The sequence below is a fragment of the Mesoplodon mirus genome (genome assembly GCF_964341445.2).
Source record: "Mesoplodon mirus genome assembly, chromosome: X".
Classification (NCBI taxonomy): domain Eukaryota; kingdom Metazoa; phylum Chordata; class Mammalia; order Artiodactyla; family Ziphiidae; genus Mesoplodon; species Mesoplodon mirus.
Window position 1 is genome coordinate 58,860,618 of NC_138981.1, and position 26,260 is coordinate 58,886,877.

The 26,260-nt window shown below is 47.0% G+C and overlaps 1 protein-coding gene across 1 annotated transcript; it reads left to right on the top strand.

Moving 5' to 3' along the window:
- Nucleotides 1-14,347: 14,347 nt before the first annotated feature.
- LOC309796194 (OTU domain-containing protein 6A-like) lies at nucleotides 14,348-16,733 on the top strand (the record flags this gene model as incomplete). Its single annotated transcript, XM_082609252.1, has 1 exon — nucleotides 14,348-16,733. The coding sequence occupies exon 1, from the start codon at nucleotides 15,876-15,878 to the stop codon at nucleotides 16,731-16,733; it is 858 nt and encodes a 285-aa protein (XP_082465378.1). The 5' UTR covers nucleotides 14,348-15,875.
- Between the last annotated feature and the right edge of the window lie 9,527 nt (nucleotides 16,734-26,260).

Here is a 26,260-nt window from a genome sequence, read left to right on the forward strand (position 1 = left end):
GCCCGCTGCCGCCATCGCCGTGGCGGCTGCCGTTGGAGCCGAAGCTGCCGCCGCCGCGTCTCCTCAGCAGGCTCCGCTTTTTTCCTTCGGTTTTCTCAGGGTTTTGTTGATTCATTTTACTCAGAGTTCACCCCCTCTCTCCACCCCCGCCCCCCCTTCTTCCCCCCTCGCTCTTCTATCCTCCTCGATCGTCCCTGGGTTGCTTCTTTCACGGGGTTAGGGGAACCGGAGGCCGGTGACCAGGAAGACATCTGCACCGTCCTACCCTAGCGGAGTGACTATGCCAAGTTCCCACCTTTCTTGCTCCGCGGCATGTGGGGTTGGGTCTTCCCCGACCAGGGCTGGAACCCGTGTCCCCAGGATTCTTAACCACTGAGCCACCAGGGAAGCCCTAGTATTTTGTTTTGTTTTTTCATAAAACCTTGTATGGTTGCAAATTAATGACAGTTGTTTAGATGTTTTCTGAATTCTAAATAATGTTTGTTAACTTTAGAAGTTAAATGTAAGCGTTAAATGTAGAAAGTAGATTTACCGAAACTGATAGGCTAGATAAGGCTTGCTCTAAGATGTGAAAGATCTCAATTTAATTTCCTTTATTAAATATAAGAAAGGACATGACTTTATTCAAGTAGTTGATTCATTTCATTATATCTGCAACTGATGTGAAGTAAGAAGAGACAAACTGATAGGTAGTTTAACTGACTGTGAGGGGTGACATCAACTAGTAAGTTTCCTTTATTCTCAGACATAAAAGGGTATAACGCTGTTCAAGCACTTGGTCCACTTTGTTCTATCTACAACTGGTATGAGTGTGAAAGATCTGAACTTAGTCGTTTTCCTTAATTCTTAGAGATAAAAAGTATTTAAAGAGAGATTTTAAAAAGTATTAAAGTCGTTGATTCATTTTGTTATATCTGCAACTGCTATGAAGCACAAAAAATGAGCAATATACTTTTGTTGATATTTGAGACTTGTTGATATCTTGAATTTGCCAAAAAAAAGTAAAAGTGAAATGATTTGCAGTAAACAATTTAAAAAAATTTAACCTTTAGGTCCTGTACTTCAGTGAGATTACTTACATTCATTTAAAAAATTCTTTGTACACACCAAATGTTCTAAACTAAAACATACGAAGGGGAAAAGGCGAACAGTAGTTTGTTTAAAGAATAAAAGCAGTTTAAAAAAATACCTGGTTTTCTATTTTTGTATAGCTGACTGAGTTCATATAGAGTTTGTATCCCAGGATCGACTTCAGCAAAGGAATCCTGGAGGGTTAGGGAGCAGGAGGGAAGGGGGAGGACACAGTGACAGATGAGGCTTTTGGAAGGAGGAATGGGCCTGCAGTCCTGATGGTGGTCTGGAGTGGAATATCTCCCAGGGAAGGATATAGGGAGGAATAAGATAGTTGAAGCTATCCTGAGTTGATGTTTCACTCAGTGAAAACATCATGAAATGGCTCCAGTTAAGGATGTTCTCATTGCTATGCATGACAAAGTACTTGCACTTTCAAAAACTTGCCAGTCCAGGGCTAGTTGCAGGAGGGAAAGAAGTGCCACTGTTTTTTTCTTTTTTTTTTTTTTTTGAAGGCAGGGCGTGTGTTGGGGGGAATCTCTTTTCAAAATGCAAATATAGAAATCCTGCCAGATAGCTCGCTGTGTAAATGTGTGCATCAGATACATTTTCAGATAGCCAGCTGTCTGAGAAGAGGAAGTCCCTGAGAAAACTAGGTCTTTGGACGCATTGTGAGAAGAGCGCCTTTTATAGGGATGAGAATGCTGGCTGGGGAAGGAAGAATAGGCCAGGAAGGGAGGCATAATCTGTAGAAGGGGGCCTGGCTGGGACAAAGGGTGAAAACTGGGGAAGGGGTCAGTCTAGGAGGATGAATGGGCCGTGGCAGGGGAAAGGGGAACAGGCAGAAGAAGGGGAGACGGCGAGGTAAGGACACCTGTGTGGACTGGGGCACAGGGTGAAGAAGGAGGCCAGGCTAGGAAGGGGATAATGGAGCGGGGGCTGCTTAGGGAAGGAGGACTCGGCTGGTCAAGGGAAAGAGGCTTAGTTGAGTTAGGAGGCAAAGGATGAGAGAGGAATCCTTGAGTGTTAAAGGGTAAAAACCCTGGGGAATGGCACCTGACCAGGGAAAGAGATCTGGCTGGGAAAGTAGGCTTAAGCTGGGGAAGAGGGTGAGGCTGGGGAAGGGGCCTGGATGTGGGAAGGGGCCTGTCTTGTAAAAGGAGCAGAGACTTGATAGGGTGGCACAAGCTGAGGATGGGAGACTGGCTGGGCTGGGGGAGATTGGGGGGAGAAAATATCCTGGCAGGGAAAGGTGGCCTGCCTGGGGAGGGGCTCTGGCAGGGGAATGGGGCCTGGGAAGGAGGCACAGGCAAGGAAAGGAAGCTGGTGGCGGGAGAGGTTCGAATGCTGAGACCAACATAGGCTGGGCATGGGATAATCGGTGGGTTGATGGACCTGCCTGGAAGAGGGGGATTAGCAGGTGGGGAGGGCCTGCTAGGGCAGGGATCCTGCCTGGGAAGGAAGGCGTGTGTCCTGGCTGAGGGAGGGCACATGGTTGAGGAAAGGGACCTAGCTGGGGGCACAGGCTAGGGATGGGGAAAAGGTCTGGCTGAGGAGGGGGAATAAGCTAGGGGAGGGGTTTGGTTGAGGAAGGGGTATACCGGTTGAGGAAAGGTACCTTACTGGGAAGGAGGCCCGCCTAGGGAAATGAGCTTAGACTGGGGGAGAGGCTGTTAGGTCCCTGGGTGAAGAGAGCCTGGCTGTGGGGAGGAGTCTGGCTGGGAAAGACTTCCCAGCTGGGGGCATGTGTGTGTGAAGGGGTCCCGGCAGGGAAATGTCACATGGTTGGGGAGGGGACTTTACTGGTGTTGGAGAGCTGAGAGAGGAGGATGCTTGGCCAGGGAAGGGGGCCTTTTTTTTTTTTTTTTTCTGGGGATGGCAGAAGTGTGTTTGTTCTGGGTCCACCCACCGAGCCAATTAGGGTGCTGGGGGTGCGAAGCGGATGTAAAGGGTGGGCCGAGACAGTCCCGGGGACGGCCTAGGCCTCCACGGCCCGGCCGTTGATGATGCGGATGTGGCGGATGATGTCGTGGATGGCTTCTGACGTGGTGCCCTGGCCCCCGATGTCTGGGGTGTGCATATTTTCATTGTCCATGGATGCCAAGACGGCCTTGCGGATGGAGGTGGCGTAGGAGTGGAGCTTGAGGTGGTCGAGCATCATGCGACTTGGCACTGGCTATGAAAGGCCAGTGAAGGGGGAACTCCTTGGAAAAGTGGTCCAGCTGAAAAGGGAAAAGGCTGGGCACAAGCACCTGGCTATCAGAAGGAGGCCCTTTCTGGAGAAGGGGTCCCGTGAGGGCAAGGGGACACAGGGTTGAAAAGGGGCTTTGCCTGGGGAAGGGTAGCCTGGCTAAGGAGGCTGTCAACAGGGTCTCAGGTCGGGGAACAGGCCCTGGCTGGGTGAGGGGCCTGCGAGCAGAAGGGTCCTGCATGGGGAATAACACAGGCTGGGGTTGAGGCCTGCCTGGGGAGGGGAGGCTGGCAGCATAGGACGGTAAAGAGGCTGGGCTGTGGCCCAGGGTGGGAAAACTTCCAGGCAAGTGGCTAGAGGCTGGAGAGTTGGACACAGGCTGGTAAGATGGCTGGTTTAGAAAGGGGGCCAATGCCAAGAAGGAGGCATAGGCTGAGGAAGAGGCTCTGGCTGGGGAAAGGGGCCTGGCCGGGCAAGGGGGCATAGGCTGGGGAAGGAAAAGCAAGTTGGGTCAGGGAGCCTGGGCACGGGCTGGCGGGGGTGGGTGGGTGGGTAAGAAGCTGGGGCAGGGGCCGAGGCAGGGGCCTGGGTAGGGTTACTGCAAAAGAGGATACTGGCTGGGAATGTGACTCCGCTGGGGCGAGGGTCTAGGTGGGTATAGGGGAAGCCTGCCTAGGAGGGGAAGGGAACCAGGCTGGGGAGGTAGCCTTGGCCAGGGAAGGGGGCATAGGTAGCTGGGGAGGCAGGTATAAACGGACAAAGAGAGCCCGGCTGAGAAGAGGGCCTGGCTGGCTTGGAAGCACAGGCAGGTTAAGGGCTTCTGATGGGGGATGGGCTTATCTGCTGGGGCAGGGTGCATAATGTGGGGAAATGGGACTACCTGGGGAAGGGGGCCTGGCTCCAAGGGGGTATAGACTGAGGAGCAGGGTTAGGGAAGTGAGGAAGAGGGAATAGGCTGGTGACAAGGACCAGGGGCCTGGTTGGTATAGGGTATGAATTGGTATAAGGTGAAAAGGGGATTCCTGGCTTTTGCATGGGGAAGGGCTAGGGAGTGGCACCTGGCTAGGGGAGGAGGCACTCGCTAGGGAAGTTATCTGCACATAAAGTTGGGAGGGGCTGGATGCAGAGGGGGCACTGTTGTGAAGGCAGGGTGCACTGGCCAAGGAAGGGGGCATGGCCGCGGAAGAGGGCATAGGTTGGTGAAGAGGGCACTGCCTGGATAATGTGGGCCTTGCTGGGAGTGGGGGGAGGGCCTGGTGCTGCCCACGGAATTCTGCCCAGCAGAAGGCAGCAAACAAACCAGCAGAGTCCCATTTTACAGGCTTCTTTCTCCCTAAATACAAGAGAAATAACTATTTCTGTCTAGGGAACCCTTAAGATCTCACTGGGCCTGTCCCAGCTTCCTCCACTGGGTCTGCCTTCAGCTGGAAGGATGGGGAAGAGTAAACCCAGGCCAGATTCCAACCAGGCCCAGAGCACAAGCCAAGAAGGGGCCTTCGCTGTGGGATCTGGCAGGACATGAGGGATTTGCAGTCTGTTCCATTTTGTAACAGTGACCACAGTCACTGAGGACAGTTGACTGTTCTGGGCAATTGTGTGTGCAAAAGCCATGGGGTACTGTTCCCAAAGGGGTTCAATTCCAGAAGCAGCTTTCATTCATTTACTTACCATTCTTCATTTACTCCTCATGATCATGCACTTTTGCCTTAGCAGCCAAAGACAAGGACACCTATCTGGATTTGAAGCCCAGCTCATATACCCGCTTCCTAGCTTTGTGACTTGGATTAAGTCATCTAATCTTTCTGGGCTTCAGTTACCTCATCAGTAACATGGGACAGTTAATGCCCGTCTTAGAGGTATCTCTTGGGATGTTAGGTACATTAAATGAAAATATGTATAAAATGTGCAATAAATGTATCATTACCTAGGGGCCTAACACTATAACACTATCAGCTGTGGCAGCAACCACCCCTTCACTCTGTCTACAGTAATTTTGGAGCCACTTGGCCTCTTCCCGCAGGTCCTACAGTGGAAGCCAAAACTTCTTGGGCTGCAGCGTGAAAGCAAATCCCACTGGGGCTTACCAGAGTGTCCTCTTGGGGACAGGGGGGCCTGTGTGCGGGGACTCCTCAGGCCAGTCAGTATCTTCCTTCCTTCCACCCTTTTTCTACACACACACATAGACATGCGTATTTAAAAAAAACCAAACTGGTATCATTCTATTTGGACTACTTTTTTTTTTTTAACTTAACAATACATTATAAGCATTTCCTTCTCTCCTTAGTCTTCAATACGATGATTTGAATGCCTGCATTCTAGCCTGTGAATGTGCCACAATTTATTTGTCCTATTCTATTGCTGGACATTTAGATTGCTTTCAGTTTCTCACTGCTACAAATATGCGACTGTAATATCCTTGTAGCTGAGTCTTTGTCTATATTTCTGATTATTCCCCTTTGATAAGATTTCTAGAAGTGATCTAGGTCCAAAGGAGAGGCTTTTAATGCATACTGGTAAATTGCCCTCCAGAAAGAGTGAGCCAATGTACACTCGCAGGGTGTGAGAGTGTTATTTTCCCATATAGTTGCAAACACTGAAAATTATCATCTTTGCTCATTTGTTAGGTGAAAGATGCTGTATTAGTTGACCCTTTGTTGATTACTAGTAAGGTAGAATATTCCTCTAAGTATTTGTTAGCATGTCTATTTCATTCATGCTGGAACAAATAATTCTTAATTTATTGCCTGTTCCTGACATTTGCTTAATTTTTTATGGGTAAGTTTGTCTTCTTCTTACGGATTTTTAATAGGTCCTTCCACTTTTCATTCGGATATTTTTTAAAAACAGTTTTTCCCGTACATTATTAGGCTCTCAGTGTTGTTTCTGACTTTTTGCGTGTGCTCAAGTTTAAAATTGTAATGGGGTCTATCTATCGATCTTTTTCTTTATGGTTTCTGTCTTGGTATCTTGCTTAGAAAGGGCTTCCCCATCCCGAGGTTGGATCAATATTCGTATATACTTTCAAGTTTTTTATGCTTTCTCTTTATATTTAACACTATTTAACATATCCACCTGGAAATTACTTGGGTGGAAGACAAGGACATAAATTGATTTTCTCCAATTATGGTAATTAACCAGTTAGCCCAACACCACTTACTGAATAATCCACCATTTCACCACTGATTTCAAGTGCCACCTTCCACATATATGACATTCTTATGAGAGGGTAAATCTCGTTTCAGCCAGTCACACAGAATAACTGCATTCCAGTGACCTCCATGTGAAACTGCCAGCTGTCCATTCATCCATTCACTCCATATTTACTGAAGAGAATGGTGATAAACAGTAGAGGTAGAGAGATAAAGATCCAGTCCCAGCGCTCACCATCTAGTAGAAATGGCAGATGGGAAAATAGACAGAAATAAACAGAAGGCAGCATGACCAGTGCTGTGATGAAAGGAAGCACAGAGGAAGGACACTTCATCAGACCTGGGGTGGCAGGGAGGCTTAGGAGGAGCTCGCAGAGGACACAGCCAGAGCAAAGGCAGGAGTGAAAGAACAGGGTGTCGGGACTTCCCTGGTGGCCCAGAGGTTGGGACTTTGCCTTCCAATGCAGGGGGTGAGGGTTCGATCCCTGGTCGGGAAGCTGGGATCCCACGTGCCTTGAGGCCAACAAACCAAAACACAAAAGGGAAGCAGTGTTGTAACAAATTCAATAAAGACTTTAAAAAAAAATGGTCCACATTAAAAAAAAAAAAAAAAAAAGAACATGGTGTGTCCGTGTTCAGTGGAGCTGGAGGATAGAGGTGACAGGTGAGGGAGCTGTGGGAAAGAAGCTGCAGAGGGAGGCTGGCATGGTCTCCCAGCTTTAGTAACCATCGGTTTTACTCATAATATTACAAATTAAATAAATACACATTGAATGAGATACCATTTTTCATCAGTCAGATTAGCAAAGAAGTCAAGTTTGATAATATGCTGTGTTGATGGGAGAATGCAGAAACAGGCATTCTCAAACATACTGTTTCCCTTGTACATGACTAAAGAATATATTTTAAATGATACTATTGGTTGCTTTTGAGGAGGGGAACCAAGTTGCTGGGGGAAAAGGATGGGACGGAGCTTTGCACTGTGTGATCTCTTAAATGGCTGATATTTTGAACTATATGAGTTAATCAATAAATCTAAACCTAACTAACTCGCTAAATAAAACGCACATAGCTTTTGAACTGGCAGTCCATATCCAGGGACCTATACTACAGGTATACGTATTATACGGCAGTATATTTCAAGGCTATTCATTAGAGTGTTGTTTGTGCAAGTAAAACTCTAGATACAACCTAAATATCCTCAGTGAGGACTAGCTGAGTAAATTTTGGATCATCCATATGAATTGTTTCCTCTAGGGAGAGGGAAAGAAATGGGTGGGTGGGAGGAGGAAGGTGTTGAGCTTTTTCCTTTTAAACTATGTCCTTCGATAGAGTTGGATTTTTTTATTGCAAGGCTATATATCTCCTCATTCTCTCTCCTGCCAGCCCCTGGCAACCAACATTCTACTCTCTGTCTCTCAATTTGACTACTCTATGTACCTCATATAAGTGGAATCATACAATATTTGTCCTTTTGTGACTGGCTTATTTCACATAGCATAATGTCTTCAAGGTTCATCCACGTTGTAGCAGGTGTCAGAATTTCCTTTTTAAAGCTGAATAATAGTCCATCGTGTGTATATACCACATTTTGTTTATCCATTATACCATTGAATTTTTAAGTAGAAAGTTGTATCTATGTATCATCTAAAACCTAGAAAAAAATGATTTCAAAACACTATTTCCTTTCTTCCTCTTCCTCTGGGATAATTTAAATATCATAGGAATTATCTGCTCCTTGAAAGTTTGAAACAGTCCATTCGCTTGTGAAACTGCGCCTGGGCCTTTCTTTGAAGTGAGACTCTGACAGTCAGGTAGAGTCCTTGGAAGAAAAGCTATGCTGTGTAAAACAACCATAATTTATCTAAAATAGATAGGGACAAAAATTAGACAAAACAGTCAGGAGGTAAAGAGTAAATGTGAAATTTTTCTTATCTCTCAGAGGGTGAATCAAAGATACCATTTCAGTTTTGAAGTTGAAAAACTGAGAATTGTAGGCTTAAGCGTGGGGCTTACCGTCATAAAAATAACCACCAGTAGAACTAAAAGCGAATTGCCTATGCTCCCATTTAGAAGATTAAAAAAAAAAGAATAAAGGAAAGAGAAAACCTAGCCCTTGGAGCAACAGATAGAAAACAAGGGAAACAGAAATAGTGAACTGGCCTTTTGTCATGGGGTCGGGGAGGGCGTGGGAGGAGCCAGGTAGCTTCTGCCTTTTTTTCCTGGCGTCTTCATTTTTACTTTGGTTTAAATTATTTTGCATATGGAGATACCAAGGTTGTGCTCTGCGTCTGTGGCCTGTTCCTACTTGGAAAAAGAAGACATCTTCTTATCTCATTTTGATTCTGTTTTATTTCGGTGGGTATCTCCTAGGGGGATTATGCATATGCTCATTAACTCAGCCATCAAGTCCCAACTTGACTTTGAATAGGAAAGATGTGCCCCTTAAATATGTTTACTGCTCCTGAATTAATCTTGCCAAAACAGTGTGTTAACCATTGACCTAGATGATCTCTGTAGGCCCTTCCAGCTCCCTCTGTGCCTGTCTTGGTTTCTCTGTCTCTCTATCTCTCTGTCTCTGTCTCTGTCTCTCTCCTTCACGCACACACACACACACACTCACACAAATCTAGGAACTGTCTCTGAACATTGTGTATGACCCCACAACACTACATGGCAGAAACAATAGGGAAGCAGTCTTGGTTTGGCGTAAGAAAGAAATGTTTTGATAATCAGAGCTATTCAAAGATATGAAAAACCATCTCACAAGGTGGTGAGTTCTCTGTTATTGGAGATGTGTAAGCCCAGGCTGGATAGCCACCACCTCAGAGGTTTTCAGGCCATTCAAGCGTCTAATGGGGATTTAGAAGAAATTTGAAAACAAAAGAGGTTTCTTTTACTTAGAGGTGGGGAGTGAGCCAGAAGAGAACCACAGAAGCCCCTGGGCATGGGGAAGGCCTGGGCTGGGAGCTGGGGGAGCACTAAAGGAGATTTGCCAGGCCTCTTTTACTCAGTTGAGTCCTCTTTCTAGGACCACAGAAATGTTCATCCCTCCCCCAGGGATGGCCCTGATGAGTCTTGAGTTTGGAAACACAACAGTATTGTGGAGCTGCAGGAATAGCCTAAGGTGGAGACACCGCAACTGCAATGTTGACTCCAGCCCTTGTTCCTAAGTGCAAAACTACCGGTTGAGCGGGCTTGCAGAGTTGCCCAAGGGACCTGTTCTAATGAATAGCCTAGAAACACTGGAATACATTCTCAAGTGTGTAAATAGTGCTTCTGACATATTTGAGGGGGCTTGAAAACAGTTTAAGTATCCTAATCAGTTCAACCAAATACACTGAGTATCTCTACTAGCAGGCACTGCTGGCTGGGTAGGGGCCCCAAAATAATTAAGACTGAGTTTGTGCTCTCCATGGCAGCCTCACGGCCTCGGAGATGAGAAGCACACAAATCCAAGTGACTGCCAACCCAAGGCCCAGCCTTAAGTGCTGTGGTCCAGTTAAGAAGATGAGGAAGTGAAGTGGGAATGCTCTGGGCCAGCTTGGAGTAGGGAGGAAGAGGGAACGGGAAGCTCGGAAAGTTCATCTCAGATTTAGGGGGGAAGCCCTCAAGGGAAGAGCGTCCCAGGCTGTGAGGTCCCCAGGAGGCAAACACCAGAGGTGGCAGTGGGCGAGACACGAGTAAAGAAGGGTTGTTCGCATCTCCAGCGTCTGTTTCCCTCCATTACCACAAAAGCCTCCAATCTCCTTTTTGGGGGTGCGAACCCCTGTCACCCTCTTGGGGTGACAGCGGTTCACCTCCAGGACCCTCCCCTTTCAGGTCTGCCAATCAAAGCACCGATTCTTCCGGGCCACAGTGATTGGCTCAAGGTGAATCTATGGCTTGGGCCTGCCCAATCAGAGTGAAGCCCATGAGCACACGCGCTCTGTTGCTCCTTTGAGCCTGTGAGAAACAAAATCCGGAGCCCCTGCCGTCTTGCATCTGTGGGAGCTGGCGGGGGAGGGACTGCATTGACCAGGGTGGCCGAGGTGAAGCCACCAAGGTTCATCACCAAATTGAGTCACCTCCTAGGAAGAGGCTAATAAGGCTTTCCTGGAATTGGAGGTGAGTTCACAGTTCTTGCAAAATCACGTCAGAATTTTGTTTGAAACAAAAGCGGAAGGAAATGGGGAGCGGCAGCGGTGTTTTCCCATGTCCACGAAGCCGCTTTATCTGGGCTTCTCAGCTACCTTGAAACCAAGAACGGGCTACTCGGGGTATTCTAGCCCCTGGGGAGCGGGCTCTCTAAGGAGTAAGTGAGAACTCGGGGGCCTGTGGCAGTCTGATGTGAATGAGTGTTTGTCCATTCCCAGGAATGCAAGCATCCCTGAGGGGTCCTGGGAGTAACCGGGTTCTGATCCCAGTCATGAGTTTCTGATCATGAGCTGCCTTCCCGTAGGGCCCAGATTCAGTGACCAGCCACATCCGAGAAGAGAGAATATTTCTGCCACTTGCTCCATCCTTTGTGGAAAAAAATCTTCTGTACTCAGGAGTTAGAATGTTACCCTAGGGGCAGTAGAATCCGTTAAAAGTTTGTTTTTCAGAAGGAATGAGACATCAGAGCTATGCTTTAGAGATAAGGAATCTTAGGGGAAAGGATGGATTGCAAGGAGAGAGATTGGAGGCAAGAGGCTGATTTGAGAGGCTGTCTTTTCATCCATGACAGACGACGCTGACGTGGCCTGGGGCTGTGGCGGCAGGGAGAGAACAGGGGACCAAAGTGATGGACACTGGGAGTAGAATTAACATTTGTTTTAGGAGGAGGGTAAAGACAAAGACAGGATCAGAGGTGATTCCCTGGTTTGTGGCTGGAGTATCTCAGGAAAAGGTCCACTGAGATAGGCCCTTAAAAATCCCTTCAATTACCAATCAAGTAGAGTGTCCCCAGTTTCACGTATACAACCTTTGTACACTAAAGCTTTTTGTACCTCTGAGCCAAACTGAAAGGAGCATATGAGTGAGCACAGACTATCTTAGAAAGGATACACAAGAAACTCCAAGGAGTCCAGCTCAGCAGCTGAGAATAGGATGTAAAAGCACTGATTATTCAAAATATAAATAGAGTTTAAAATTTTAAGTATATAATCAAATTTTAAGAATAAAAGCAGTACGGGATTTCCCGGGTGGTCCAGTGGTCAGGACTCCACGCTTTCACTGCCAAGGGCCCGAGTTCAATCCCTGGTCAGGGAACTAAGATCCCACAAGCCGCATGGCACAGCCAAATAAATAAATAAATAAAAGCAGTAGCAAGACAAGAGTGTGTCACCCATCAGTACTGTCACCAAGCTCAGATTTTTTCAGTTGATAATAATAAGACAGGAGCTTCAGCAGGACAATGCAGGGAGGGCTCTACACCCTTCCTCCTGTAGTTCTCTAGTAGGTAACTATTTGACCACAGTTCACAGCCTGTCTCTTTGTCATACACACATCCCACTGCTTTCAAGGAAAGCAAATAATCCTCAGAGACGGTAAAGTCTAAATTCCACATCTTTTGGTTAAAATGGTAAATTGTATTTATTTTACTATAATAAGAATCATATTATATATACATATGTATACATATACATTTATACAGTAATATACATACAGATATACATACATGCATATATAAATGAAACACTAAAAAGCTACAAGCCAAATGTCAGCAGTGAATTGTGAAGTCTGAATTGTGAGATTATGAGATTTTTACTTTCTTTTTTTTGTTTTTGGCTTTGTAGGGTCTTTGTTGCTGCACGAGGCTTTCTCTAATTGCCCTGAGCGGGGGCTACTCTTTGTTGCAGTGTGCGGGCTTCTCATTGCGGTGGCTTCTCTTGTTGTGGAGCACGGGCTCTAGGCGCGCGAGCTTCAGTAGTTGTGGCACACGGGCTTAGTTGCTCCGAGGCATGTGGGATCTTCCTGGACCAGGGCTTGAACCTGTGTCCACTGCATTGGCAGGTGGATTCTTAACCAGTGCACCACCAGGGAAGCCCGAACACATTACTTTTTCAGGGAAAAATAAGTGTGTTTCTTTAAATCCACTTGAGTTTGCTTGAACAGGCTCTTTGCTTTGGCCAAGGAGGAGGCAGGCCCTAGGGGCAGATGCACGTGTGTTCCACCGCAGGAATTTCTCCTCTCCAGGCCTGCCCTCCACCTTTACAAGGCGATTTCAGGCTTGCAGAGCTCATGAGGAGTCTCTCGCTCACACGTGGGCATTGTCGGAGGGCACGTACAAGGTCTCTTTGAATCTCATAGATGAATTTACAGCCGTTTCATGAGGGATTCCTCCCGATGGCCCCAGAAGCTATGTTGGGACTGTTCTGCCTGACTTACAGCCAAGAGTCATGTCAAGGCTGCGTGTGGCAGCAGCACAGTGCGGTGGGAAACGTGACACAGACGAGTCAGCCGTGGAATTCTGCAGTGTGACCATCAGCCCAACACTCCCCCTCTCTGGCCCTTCCTTCCTTCATTGCTAAGATGAGGGGATCATTAATTCCATTAAAAGCAGTATAATTTTTTCCTGAAATCGGACCCACAATGGATTTTGAGTTTTGCATCATTTGCAAAGCAGTTTCTGTTTCTTTCTTCTGCTTCTACTGATGCAGAGACCTGAGGCCCACTACAATGCCTTGTCTAAAAGCAGAACCACTAAACCTTGGTGACACAAAGAAATTGCCGCAGAAACTTTGAAATTTAAGAACTTTCTGTTTTGCTTTGTTGTTTGTTGTTTTGACTTTTTACTTTGAGCCAGGTCAAATTTTTAGCCTTGATGTATTTCCCTCACTGATCTTTGAAGAGAGAAGGGAGGTCCCCAGAGGCCAAGGTGGGGAGGGCGATAGGCAGACAGGATGGCAGGGAGCACCGCTTAGAGTTCTGTTAACAAACAAAATTCACCTGAGTGAATTTGAAGATCAATTGGCTTTATTCAGCAATTCACAAATGGGACAGCATCCCATCCACCAAGTAGTGAGGAGCTCCAAGGAACTGTACAAAACGGAAGGTTTTGAAAGGCAGAGAAGGGGTGGGACAAAGAAGTCATCAACAAAATAAGGGGTTATTTCAGACAGAGGTCACCTTCCTTTTGGGGAAGGCAGGGGTCTATGTGGCAGACTACCTCACTAGTGCTGGCCAGGAAATTCCAGACTGACTGGTTAAAGTCACTTTCATGGGATGGGCTAAAACTGCAATTTGGTTACGTATTAAGTCTTGGTTTACTGATGTGGGGCATAGCACACGTGACTTCATTTTGGGTCTGTTGTTTCTTTGTTTAACAGTTCTATTTGAGTAGAATAGGCATGGCAAGAATAAACACAAAATGTTAACAGAGGGCTTCCCCGGTGGCGCAGTGGTTGAGAGTCTGCCTGCCGATGCAGGGGACACGGGTTCGTGCCCCGGTCCGAGAAGATCCCACATGCCGCGGAGCGGCTGGGCCCGTGAGCCATGGCCGCTGAGCCTGCGCGTCCGGAGCCTGTGCTCCGCAACGGGAGAGGCCACAGCGGTGAGAGGCCCGTGTACCGCAAAAAAAAAAAAAAAAAAAAAAAAATGTTCACAGGGGTTTTCTCCCAGGAGAATTATGGAATTTAATTTCTCCAGATTATTGACAGTGAGCATATATTACAGTTTTATTTTATATTGTATTTCAATAAAAATCAATCAGTGTAAAGATTCCTAGATACTGTGAGACTCATTAAAATCATTTTGTAGTATTCTTTTCTGCAAACAAAAGACCTTTTTAAATTAAGAAAAACATCATTTAAAATTGCAAATGCTTTTCTTTTTTTAATGAAAAAACAATTAGCCATGACTTTTTTCCAGTGAATAAAAATTTCCCTAACAGGCTTGCTCTAAATGTTAAATTTTAAAAATTTCAGTATGGTAGTGCTACCTCCATACACAATAGCTAGCCTGATTAAAAGTTAAAGTCTTTCTTAAAACACAGAAAATCATTATAATGAATAATTCAAGTTAAAAAAATTTTAATTCAGTGTTTTCCTAAAAGTAGCTTCATATTTTAAGTACTCATTAGAAAAACGAAGCTGCAAAGTAATTTGTAAAATGAGACCACTACACATCTATCAGAATGACTAAAAATAAAAAATGATGACGACACCAAATGCTGGTGAGGATGCAGAGAAACCTGATTGCGCATACACTGCTGGTGAGAACGCACAATGGTACAACCACTCTGGAAAATAGCTTCTTCACAAACTAAACATACACTTATAATATGACCCAGAAATTGCACTCCTGGGCATTTTTTTCCCAGAGAAATGAAGCCTTGTGCTCACACAAAACACCTGTATATGGATGTTTATAGCAGGGGTTGTAACAACCCCAAACTGGAAACAGCCCAGATGTCCTTCAACAGGTGAATGGTTAAGTGAACTACAGTACATCCATATCATGGAATCCTAGTTAGCACTAAAAACGACTGAAGTTTTGATATATGTAAAAACTTGGACAAATGTCCACTTTCCTCATTTGTAACAGGGAGGAGGTTGTCTCAAGAGCCTTCCTGTTTGGGAATTCACGATACAGATGAGCAGAGTGGGGCAGGATGAGAGCATGTTTGAAAGAGCTTAGGGATTTTATTTTACTTTATTTTATTTTTTAGAACTTTTAGAGATTCAAAATAATCAGAAGGAAGTGGCTTGATGAAGGCCAACTGTCATGCTTCATGGGAGCCCATTTTGGAAGCTGGGAACCCAGGAGAAGGGGAGTTTAGGGTAGGTGCATTCTGTTGGCACAAGACGAAGTCTGCTCAGCTGTAGTGAACTTTAAGGTTGTTGCTTTCTCACACTGAGATGGGACAGGGTGGATTTGAGGCCTAAACTGAAAGGATTCTGTGTTCCCAGGAACATAAGGAAATATCTTGTTCTGATACACAAAATTAAGGGTTCATCAGTCAAGGCAACTAAAGAACTGGAGAGAGCCACATTGCCTCCTGAACACTGGGAGCAATGGGAAGTCCGGTGTCAAGGGCACATTCATCTGGTGTAACAGTATTTGTCATGTGATTCTCAAGCACGACCAGTGTCTGCACTGTGTTCAGGCTAGGAAGTGAAGTACGCAGTTCAGAGCCCACGAAAATCTCCACAAGCTCAGTTGCTGCACATGATGCACCAAGGCGGGATTTTACATCCGGGACAGGAACCCCGCTAAAACCGGAAGCACCCCTTGCTACGGGGTCTACTGGGGGCATACGTAGTGTCTCCCAACAGCCAATCCTAGTGCCAGGAGTGTTTAGGAGGCGTAGCCGTGGAGAGACAGTGGCCAATGGCAGAGAGGGCCGTTAATAGAGTGAGGGCAGCCGCGGGTGAGGGGAAGAGAGTACAGCCGCCACGGGAGGCTGAGGAGCTCTAGCCGGTTGGGTGGTTAGACTGTTGACGCGAACTGTAGCGGTACTTCAGCCACCAAACTTCGATTCTCGCCTGCCCTTAAACATCATGGGAGATGCACAGAGTGAGCATCAGCGGATGTTACGACGCCACAAGCGCGAGAAGGCAGAGCTGCAGGCCCACATTCAGGGCATGAAGAGCTCGGTCCCCAAGAGGGACGAGAAGAGAAGAAAGCAGTTGCTCCTCGATGTGGCCCGCCTCGAGGCCGAGATGGAGCAGAAGCAGCAGCAGGAGCTGCAGAAGTTCCAGGAGAGTTTCCCTGATAACAGCAACCTCGATTCAGTCACTGAAGATCTGGGCAAGCTGGATCTCGAGGACAAGCCTCCTCACCTCTCGAGGGCACAGAGAAGGCGCGAAAGAAAGGTGGCCCTCGAGAGAGAAAGGCAGGAGAGGATGGCCAAGGCTGAGATGGAGCACCTGGCCAGCTTCCGCCATGACGAGGAAATGAAGCTCGACGGCATCCTGTGGGCCAGGAATCTGGAGATGAAGGCTATCCCGGCCGACGGCCACTGCATGTACCGCGCCATCCAAGACCAGCTGGTGTTCTCCGTGACCGTGGAGAGCCTGCGGAGGCGCACCGCCGAGTACATGCGGAAGCATGTCGAGGACTTCCTGCCCTTCTGCAGCGACGCCTGCAGCCGCGACGACTTCTTGAGCTGCTGCGACGACATCGTGCTCAGCGCGTCGTGTGGAGGCCAGCTCGAGCTGAGGGCCCTGTCGCACGTCCTGCAGACCCCCATCGAGGTGATCCAGGCCAACTCGCCCGCCGTCGTCTACGGAGAGGAGTACACCAAGAAGCCGCTCACCCTGGTCTACAGGAGCTACTCCATGTGCGGGGAGCACTACAACTCGGTGAAGCCGCTCGACGCCGGCTCCGTCAGGTGCCTGGCCTGCCGTCTCTTGTAGGCCCGCTGCCGCCATCGCCGTGGCGGCTGCCGTTGGAGCCGAAGCTGCCGCCGCCGCGTCTCCTCAGCAGGCTCCGCTTTTTTCCTTCGGTTTTCTCAGGGTTTTGTTGATTCATTTTACTCAGAGTTCACCCCCTCTCTCCACCCCCGCCCCCCCTTCTTCCCCCCTCGCTCTTCTATCCTCCTCGATCGTCCCTGGGTTGCTTCTTTCACGGGGTTAGGGGAACCGGAGGCCGGTGACCAGGAAGACATCTGCACCGTCCTACCCTAGCGGAGTGACTATGCCAAGTTCCCACCTTTCTTGCTCCGCGGCATGTGGGGTTGGGTCTTCCCCGACCAGGGCTGGAACCCGTGTCCCCAGGATTCTTAACCACTGAGCCACCAGGGAAGCCCTAGTATTTTGTTTTGTTTTTTCATAAAACCTTGTATGGTTGCAAATTAATGACAGTTGTTTAGATGTTTTCTGAATTCTAAATAATGTTTGTTAACTTTAGAAGTTAAATGTAAGCGTTAAATGTAGAAAGTAGATTTACCGAAACTGATAGGCTAGATAAGGCTTGCTCTAAGATGTGAAAGATCTCAATTTAATTTCCTTTATTAAATATAAGAAAGGGCATGACTTTATTCAAGTAGTTGATTCATTTCATTATATCTGCAACTGATGTGAAGTAAGAAGAGACAAACTGATAGGTAGTTTAACTGACTGTGAGGGGTGACATCAACTAGTAAGTTTCCTTTATTCTCAGACATAAAAGGGTATAACGCTGTTCAAGCACTTGGTCCACTTTGTTCTATCTACAACTGGTATGAGTGTGAAAGATCTGAACTTAGTCGTTTTCCTTAATTCTTAGAGATAAAAAGTATTTAAAGAGAGATTTTAAAAAGTATTAAAGTCGTTGATTCATTTTGTTATATCTGCAACTGCTATGAAGCACAAAAAATGAGCAATATACTTTTGTTGATATTTGAGACTTGTTGATATCTTGAATTTGCCAAAAAAAAGTAAAAGTGAAATGATTTGCAGTAAACAATTTAAAAAAATTTAACCTTTAGGTCCTGTACTTCAGTGAGATTACTTACATTCATTTAAAAATTCTTTGTACACACCAAATGTTCTAAACTAAAACATACGAAGGGGAAAAGGCGAACAGTAGTTTGTTTAAAGAATAAAAGCAGTTTAAAAAAATACCTGGTTTTCTATTTTTGTATAGCTGACTGAGTTCATATAGTTTGTATCCCAGGATCGACTTCAGCAAAGGAATCCTGGAGGGTTAGGGAGCAGGAGGGAAGGGGGAGGACACAGTGACAGATGAGGCTTTTGGAAGGAGGAATGGGCCTGCAGTCCTGATGGTGGTCTGGAGTGGAATATCTCCCAGGGAAGGATATAGGGAGGAACAAGATAGTTGAAGCTATCCTGAGTTGATGTTTCACTCAGTGAAAACATCATGAAATGGCTCCAGTTAAGGATGTTCTCATTGCTATGCATGACAAAGTACTTGCACTTTCAAAAACTTGCCAGTCCAGGGCTAGTTGCAGGAGGGAAAGAAGTGCCACTGTTTTTTTCTTTTTTTTTTTTTTTTGAAGGCAGGGTGTGTGTTGGGGGGAATCTCTTTTCAAAATGCAAATATAGAAATCCTGCCAGATAGCTCGCTGTGTAAATGTGTGCATCAGATACATTTTCAGATAGCCAGCTGTCTGAGAAGAGGAAGTCCCTGAGAAAACTAGGTATTTGGATGCAATGTGAGAAGAGCGCCTTTTATAGGGATGAGAATGCTGGCTGGGGAAGGAAGAATAGGCCAGGAAGGGAGGCATAATCTGTAGAAGGGGGCCTGGCTGGGACAAAGGGTGAAAACTGGGGAAGGGGTCAGTCTAGGAGGATGAATGGGCCGTGGCAGGGGAAAGGGGAACAGGCAGAAGAAGGGGAGACGGCGAGGTAAGGACACCTGTGTGGACTGGGGCACAGGGTGAAGAAGGAGGCCAGGCTAGGAAGGGGATAATGGAGCGGGGGCTGCTTAGGGAAGGAGGACTCGGCTGGTCAAGGGAAAGAGGCTTAGTTGAGTTAGGAGGCAAAGGATGAGAGAGGAATCCTTGAGTGTTAAAGGGTAAAAACCCTGGGGAATGGCACCTGACCAGGGAAAGAGATCTGGCTGGGAAAGTAGGCTTAAGCTGGGGAAGAGGGTGAGGCTGGGGAAGGGGCCTGGATGTGGGAAGGGGCCTGTCTTGTAAAAGGAGCAGAGACTTGATAGGGTGGCACAAGCTGAGGATGGGAGACTGGCTGGGCTGGGGGAGATTGGGGGGAGAAAATATCCTGGCAGGGAAAGGTGGCCTGCCTGGGGAGGGGCTCTGGCAGGGGAATGGGGCCTGGGAAGGAGGCACAGGCAAGGAAAGGAAGCTGGTGGCGGGAGAGGTTCGAATGCTGAGACCAACATAGGCTGGGCATGGGATAATCGGTGGGTTGATGGACCTGCCTGGAAGAGGGGGATTAGCAGGTGGGGAGGGCCTGCTAGGGCAGGGATCCTGCCTGGGAAGGAAGGCGTGTGTCCTGGCTGAGGGAGGGCACATGGTTGAGGAAAGGGACCTAGCTGGGGGCACAGGCTAGGGATAGGGAAAAGGTCTGGCTGAGGAGGGAGAATAAGCTAGGGGAGGGGTTTGGTTGAGGAAGGGGTATACCGGTTGAGGAAAGGTACCTTACTGGGAAGGAGGCCCGCCTAGGGAAATGAGCTTAGACTGGGGGAGAGGCTGTTAGGTCCCTGGGTGAAGAGAGCCTGGCTGTGGGGAGGAGTCTGGCTGGGAAAGACTTCCCAGCTGGGGGCATGTGTGTGTGAAGGGGTCCCGGCAGGGAAATGTCACATGGTTGGGGAGGGGACTTTACTGGTGTTGGAGAGCTGAGAGAGGAGGATGCTTGGCCAGGGAAGGAGGCCTTTTTTTTTTTTTTTTTCTGGGGGTGGCAGAAGTGTGTTTGTTCTGGGTCCACCCACCGAGCCAATTAGGGTGCTGGGGGTGCGAAGCGGATGTAAAGGGTGGGCCAAGACAGTCCCAGGGACGGCCTAGGCCTCCACGGCCCGGCCGTTGATGATGCGGATGTGGCGGATGATGTCGTGGATGGCTTCTGACGTGGTGCCCTGGCCCCCGATGTCTGGGGTGTGCATATTTTCATTGTCCATGGATGCCAAGACGGCCTTGCGGGTGGAGGTGGCGTAGGAGTGGAGCTTGAGGTGGTCAAGCATCATGCGACTTGGCACTGGCTATGAAAGGCCAGTGAAGGGGGAACTCCTTGGAAAAGTGGTCCAGCTGAAAAGGGGAAAGGCTGGGCACAAGCACCTGGCTATCAGAAGGAGGCCCTTTCTGGAGAAGGGGTCCCGTGAGGGCAAGGGGACAAAGGGTTGAAAAGGGGCTTTGCCTGGGGAAGGGTAGCCTGGCTAAGGAGGCTGTCAACAGGGTCTCAGGTCGGGGAACAGGCCCTGGCTGGGTGAGGGGCCTGCGAGCAGAAGGGTCCTGCATGGGGAATAACACAGGCTGGGGTTGAGGCCTGCCTGGGGAGGGGAGGCTGGCAGCATAGGACGGTAAAGAGGCTGGGCTGTGGCCCAGGGTGGGAAAACTTCCAGGCAAGTGGCTAGAGGCTGGAGAGTTGGACACAGGCTGGTAAGATGGCTGGTTTAGAAAGGGGGCCAATGCCAAGAAGGAGGCATAGGCTGAGGAAGAGGCTCTGGCTGGGGAAAGGGGCCTGGCCGGGCAAGGGGGCATAGGCTGGGGAAGGAAAAGCAAGTTGGGTCAGGGAGCCTGGGCACGGGCTGGCGGGGGTGGGTGGGTGGGTAAGAAGCTGGGGCAGGGGCCGAGGCAGGGGCCTGGGTAGGGTTACTGCAAAAGAGGATACTGGCTGGGAATGTGACTCCGCTGGGGCGAGGGTCTAGGTGGGTATAGGGGAAGCCTGCCTAGGAGGGGAAGGGAACCAGGCTGGGGAGGTAGCCTTGGCCAGGGAAGGGGGCATAGGTAGCTGGGGAGGCAGGTATAAACGGACAAAGAGAGCCCGGCTGAGAAGAGGGCCTGGCTGGCTTGGAAGCACAGGCAGGTTAAGGGCTTCTGATGGGGGATGGGCTTATCTGCTGGGGCAGGGTGCATAATGTGGGGAAATGGGACTACCTGGGGAAGGGGGCCTGGCTCCAAGGGGGTATAGACTGAGGAGCAGGGTTAGGGAAGTGAGGAAGAGGGAATAGGCTGGTGACAAGGACCAGGGGCCTGGTTGGTATAGGGTATGAATTGGTATAAGGTGAAAAAGGGATTCCTGGCTTTTGCATGGGGAAGGGCTAGGGAGTGGCACCTGGCTAGGGGAGGAGGCACTCGCTAGGGAAGTTATCTGCACATAAAGTTGGGAGGGGCTGGATGCAGAGGGGGCACTGTTGTGAAGGCAGGGTGCACTGGCCAAGGAAGGGGGCATGGCCGCGGAAGAGGGCATAGGTTGGTGAAGAGGGCACTGCCTGGATAATGTGGGCCTTGCTGGGAGTGGGGGGAGGGCCTGGTGCTGCCCACGGAATTCTGCCCAGCAGAAGGCAGCAAACAAACCAGCAGAGTCCCATTTTACAGGCTTCTTTCTCCCTAAATACAAGAGAAATAACTATTTCTGTCTAGGGAACCCTTAAGATCTCACTGGGCCTGTCCCAGCTTCCTCCACTGGGTCTGCCTTCAGCTGGAAGGATGGGGAAGAGTAAACCCAGGCCAGATTCCAACCAGGCCCAGAGCACAAGCCAAGAAGGGGCCTTCGCTGTGGGATCTGGCAGGACATGAGGGATTTGCAGTCTGTTCCATTTTGTAACAGTGACCACAGTCACTGAGGACAGTTGACTGTTCTGGGCAATTGTGTGTGCAAAAGCCATGGGGTACTGTTCCCAAAGGGGTTCAATTCCAGAAGCAGCTTTCATTCATTTACTTACCATTCTTCATTTACTCCTCATGATCATGCACTTTTGCCTTAGCAGCCAAAGACAAGGACACCTATCTGGATTTGAAGCCCAGCTCATATACCCGCTTCCTAGCTTTGTGACTTGGATTAAGTCATCTAATCTTTCTGGGCTTCAGTTACCTCATCAGTAACATGGGACAGTTAATGCCCGTCTTAGAGGTATCTCTTGGGATGTTAGGTACATTAAATGAAAATATGTATAAAATGTGCAATAAATGTATCATTACCTAGGGGCCTAACACTATAACACTATCAGCTGTGGCAGCAACCACCCCTTCACTCTGTCTACAGTAATTTTGGAGCCACTTGGCCTCTTCCCGCAGGTCCTACAGTGGAAGCCAAAACTTCTTGGGCTGCAGCGTGAAAGCAAATCCCACTGGGGCTTACCAGAGTGTCCTCTTGGGGACAGGGGGGCCTGTGTGCGGGGACTCCTCAGGCCAGTCAGTATCTTCCTTCCTTCCACCCTTTTTCTACACACACACATAGACATGCGTATTTAAAAAAAACCAAACTGGTATCATTCTATTTGGACTACTTTTTTTTTTTTAACTTAACAATACATTATAAGCATTTCCTTCTCTCCTTAGTCTTCAATACGATGATTTGAATGCCTGCATTCTAGCCTGTGAATGTGCCACAATTTATTTGTCCTATTCTATTGCTGGACATTTAGATTGCTTTCAGTTTCTCACTGCTACAAATATGCGACTGTAATATCCTTGTAGCTGAGTCTTTGTCTATATTTCTGATTATTCCCCTTTGATAAGATTTCTAGAAGTGATCTAGGTCCAAAGGAGAGGCTTTTAATGCATACTGGTAAATTGCCCTCCAGAAAGAGTGAGCCAATGTACACTCGCAGGGTGTGAGAGTGTTATTTTCCCATATAGTTGCAAACACTGAAAATTATCATCTTTGCTCATTTGTTAGGTGAAAGATGCTGTATTAGTTGACCCTTTGTTGATTACTAGTAAGGTAGAATATTCCTCTAAGTATTTGTTAGCATGTCTATTTCATTCATGCTGGAACAAATAATTCTTAATTTATTGCCTGTTCCTGACATTTGCTTAATTTTTTATGGGTAAGTTTGTCTTCTTCTTACGGATTTTTAATAGGTCCTTCCACTTTTCATTCGGATATTTTTTAAAAACAGTTTTTCCCGTACATTATTAGGCTCTCAGTGTTGTTTCTGACTTTTTGCGTGTGCTCAAGTTTAAAATTGTAATGGGGTCTATCTATCGATCTTTTTCTTTATGGTTTCTGTCTTGGTATCTTGCTTAGAAAGGGCTTCCCCATCCCGAGGTTGGATCAATATTCGTATATACTTTCAAGTTTTTTATGCTTTCTCTTTATATTTAACACTATTTAACATATCCACCTGGAAATTACTTGGGTGGAAGACAAGGACATAAATTGATTTTCTCCAATTATGGTAATTAACCAGTTAGCCCAACACCACTTACTGAATAATCCACCATTTCACCACTGATTTCAAGTGCCACCTTCCACATATATGACATTCTTATGAGAGGGTAAATCTCGTTTCAGCCAGTCACACAGAATAACTGCATTCCAGTGACCTCCATGTGAAACTGCCAGCTGTCCATTCATCCATTCACTCCATATTTACTGAAGAGAATGGTGATAAACAGTAGAGGTAGAGAGATAAAGATCCAGTCCCAGCGCTCACCATCTAGTAGAAATGGCAGATGGGAAAATAGACAGAAATAAACAGAAGGCAGCATGACCAGTGCTGTGATGAAAGGAAGCACAGAGGAAGGACACTTCATCAGACCTGGGGTGGCAGGGAGGCTTAGGAGGAGCTCGCAGAGGACACAGCCAGAGCAAAGGCAGGAGTGAAAGAACAGGGTGTCGGGACTTCCCTGGTGGCCCAGAGGTTGGGACTTTGCCTTCCAATGCAGGGGGTGAGGGTTCGATCCCTGGTCGGGAAGCTGGGATCCCACGTGCCTTGAGGCCAACAAACCAAAACACAAAAGGGAAGCAGTGTTGTAACAAATTCAATAAAGACTTTAAAAAAAAATGGTCCACATTAAAAAAAAAAAAAAAAAAAGAACATGGTGTGTCCGTGTTCAGTGGAGCTGGAGGATAGAGGTGACAGGTGAGGGAGCTGTGGGAAAGAAGCTGCAGAGGGAGGCTGGCATGGTCTCCCAGCTTTAGTAACCATCGGTTTTACTCATAATATTACAAATTAAATAAATACACATTGAATGAGATACCATTTTTCATCAGTCAGATTAGCAAAGAAGTCAAGTTTGATAATATGCTGTGTTGATGGGAGAATGCAGAAACAGGCATTCTCAAACATACTGTTTCCCTTGTACATGACTAAAGAATATATTTTAAATGATACTATTGGTTGCTTTTGAGGAGGGGAACCAAGTTGCTGGGGGAAAAGGATGGGACGGAGCTTTGCACTGTGTGATCTCTTAAATGGCTGATATTTTGAACTATATGAGTTAATCAATAAATCTAAACCTAACTAACTCGCTAAATAAAACGCACATAGCTTTTGAACTGGCAGTCCATATCCAGGGACCTATACTACAGGTATACGTATTATACGGCAGTATATTTCAAGGCTATTCATTAGAGTGTTGTTTGTGCAAGTAAAACTCTAGATACAACCTAAATATCCTCAGTGAGGACTAGCTGAGTAAATTTTGGATCATCCATATGAATTGTTTCCTCTAGGGAGAGGGAAAGAAATGGGTGGGTGGGAGGAGGAAGGTGTTGAGCTTTTTCCTTTTAAACTATGTCCTTCGATAGAGTTGGATTTTTTTATTGCAAGGCTATATATCTCCTCATTCTCTCTCCTGCCAGCCCCTGGCAACCAACATTCTACTCTCTGTCTCTCAATTTGACTACTCTATGTACCTCATATAAGTGGAATCATACAATATTTGTCCTTTTGTGACTGGCTTATTTCACATAGCATAATGTCTTCAAGGTTCATCCACGTTGTAGCAGGTGTCAGAATTTCCTTTTTAAAGCTGAATAATAGTCCATCGTGTGTATATACCACATTTTGTTTATCCATTATACCATTGAATTTTTAAGTAGAAAGTTGTATCTATGTATCATCTAAAACCTAGAAAAAAATGATTTCAAAACACTATTTCCTTTCTTCCTCTTCCTCTGGGATAATTTAAATATCATAGGAATTATCTGCTCCTTGAAAGTTTGAAACAGTCCATTCACTTGTGAAACTGCGCCTGGGCCTTTCTTTGAAGTGAGACTCTGACAGTCAGGTAGAGTCCTTGGAAGAAAAGCTATGCTGTGTAAAACAACCATAATTTATCTAAAATAGATAGGGACAAAAATTAGACAAAACAGTCAGGAGGTAAAGAGTAAATGTGAAATTTTTCTTATCTCTCAGAGGGTGAATCAAAGATACCATTTCAGTTTTGAAGTTGAAAAACTGAGAATTGTAGGCTTAAGCGTGGGGCTTACCGTCATAAAAATAACCACCAGTAGAACTAAAAGCGAATTGCCTATGCTCCCATTTAGAAGATTAAAAAAAAAAGAATAAAGGAAAGAGAAAACCTAGCCCTTGGAGCAACAGATAGAAAACAAGGGAAACAGAAATAGTGAACTGGCCTTTTGTCATGGGGTCGGGGAGGGCGTGGGAGGAGCCAGGTAGCTTCTGCCTTTTTTTCCTGGCGTCTTCATTTTTACTTTGGTTTAAATTATTTTGCATATGGAGATACCAAGGTTGTGCTCTGCGTCTGTGGCCTGTTCCTACTTGGAAAAAGAAGACATCTTCTTATCTCATTTTGATTCTGTTTTATTTCGGTGGGTATCTCCTAGGGGGATTATGCATATGCTCATTAACTCAGCCATCAAGTCCCAACTTGACTTTGAATAGGAAAGATGTGCCCCTTAAATATGTTTACTGCTCCTGAATTAATCTTGCCAAAACAGTGTGTTAACCATTGACCTAGATGATCTCTGTAGGCCCTTCCAGCTCCCTCTGTGCCTGTCTTGGTTTCTCTGTCTCTCTATCTCTCTGTCTCTGTCTCTGTCTCTCTCCTTCACACACACACACACACACACTCACACAAATCTAGGAACTGTCTCTGAACATTGTGTATGACCCCACAACACTACATGGCAGAAACAATAGGGAAGCAGTCTTGGTTTGGCGTAAGAAAGAAATGTTTTGATAATCAGAGCTATTCAAAGATATGAAAAACCATCTCACAAGGTGGTGAGTTCTCTGTTATTGGAGATGTGTAAGCCCAGGCTGGATAGCCACCACCTCAGAGGTTTTCAGGCCATTCAAGCGTCTAATGGGGATTTAGAAGAAATTTGAAAACAAAAGAGGTTTCTTTTACTTAGAGGTGGGGAGTGAGCCAGAAGAGAACCACAGAAGCCCCTGGGCATGGGGAAGGCCTGGGCTGGGAGCTGGGGGAGCACTAAAGGAGATTTGCCAGGCCTCTTTTACTCAGTTGAGTCCTCTTTCTAGGACCACAGAAATGTTCATCCCTCCCCCAGGGATGGCCCTGATGAGTCTTGAGTTTGGAAACACAACAGTATTGTGGAGCTGCAGGAAT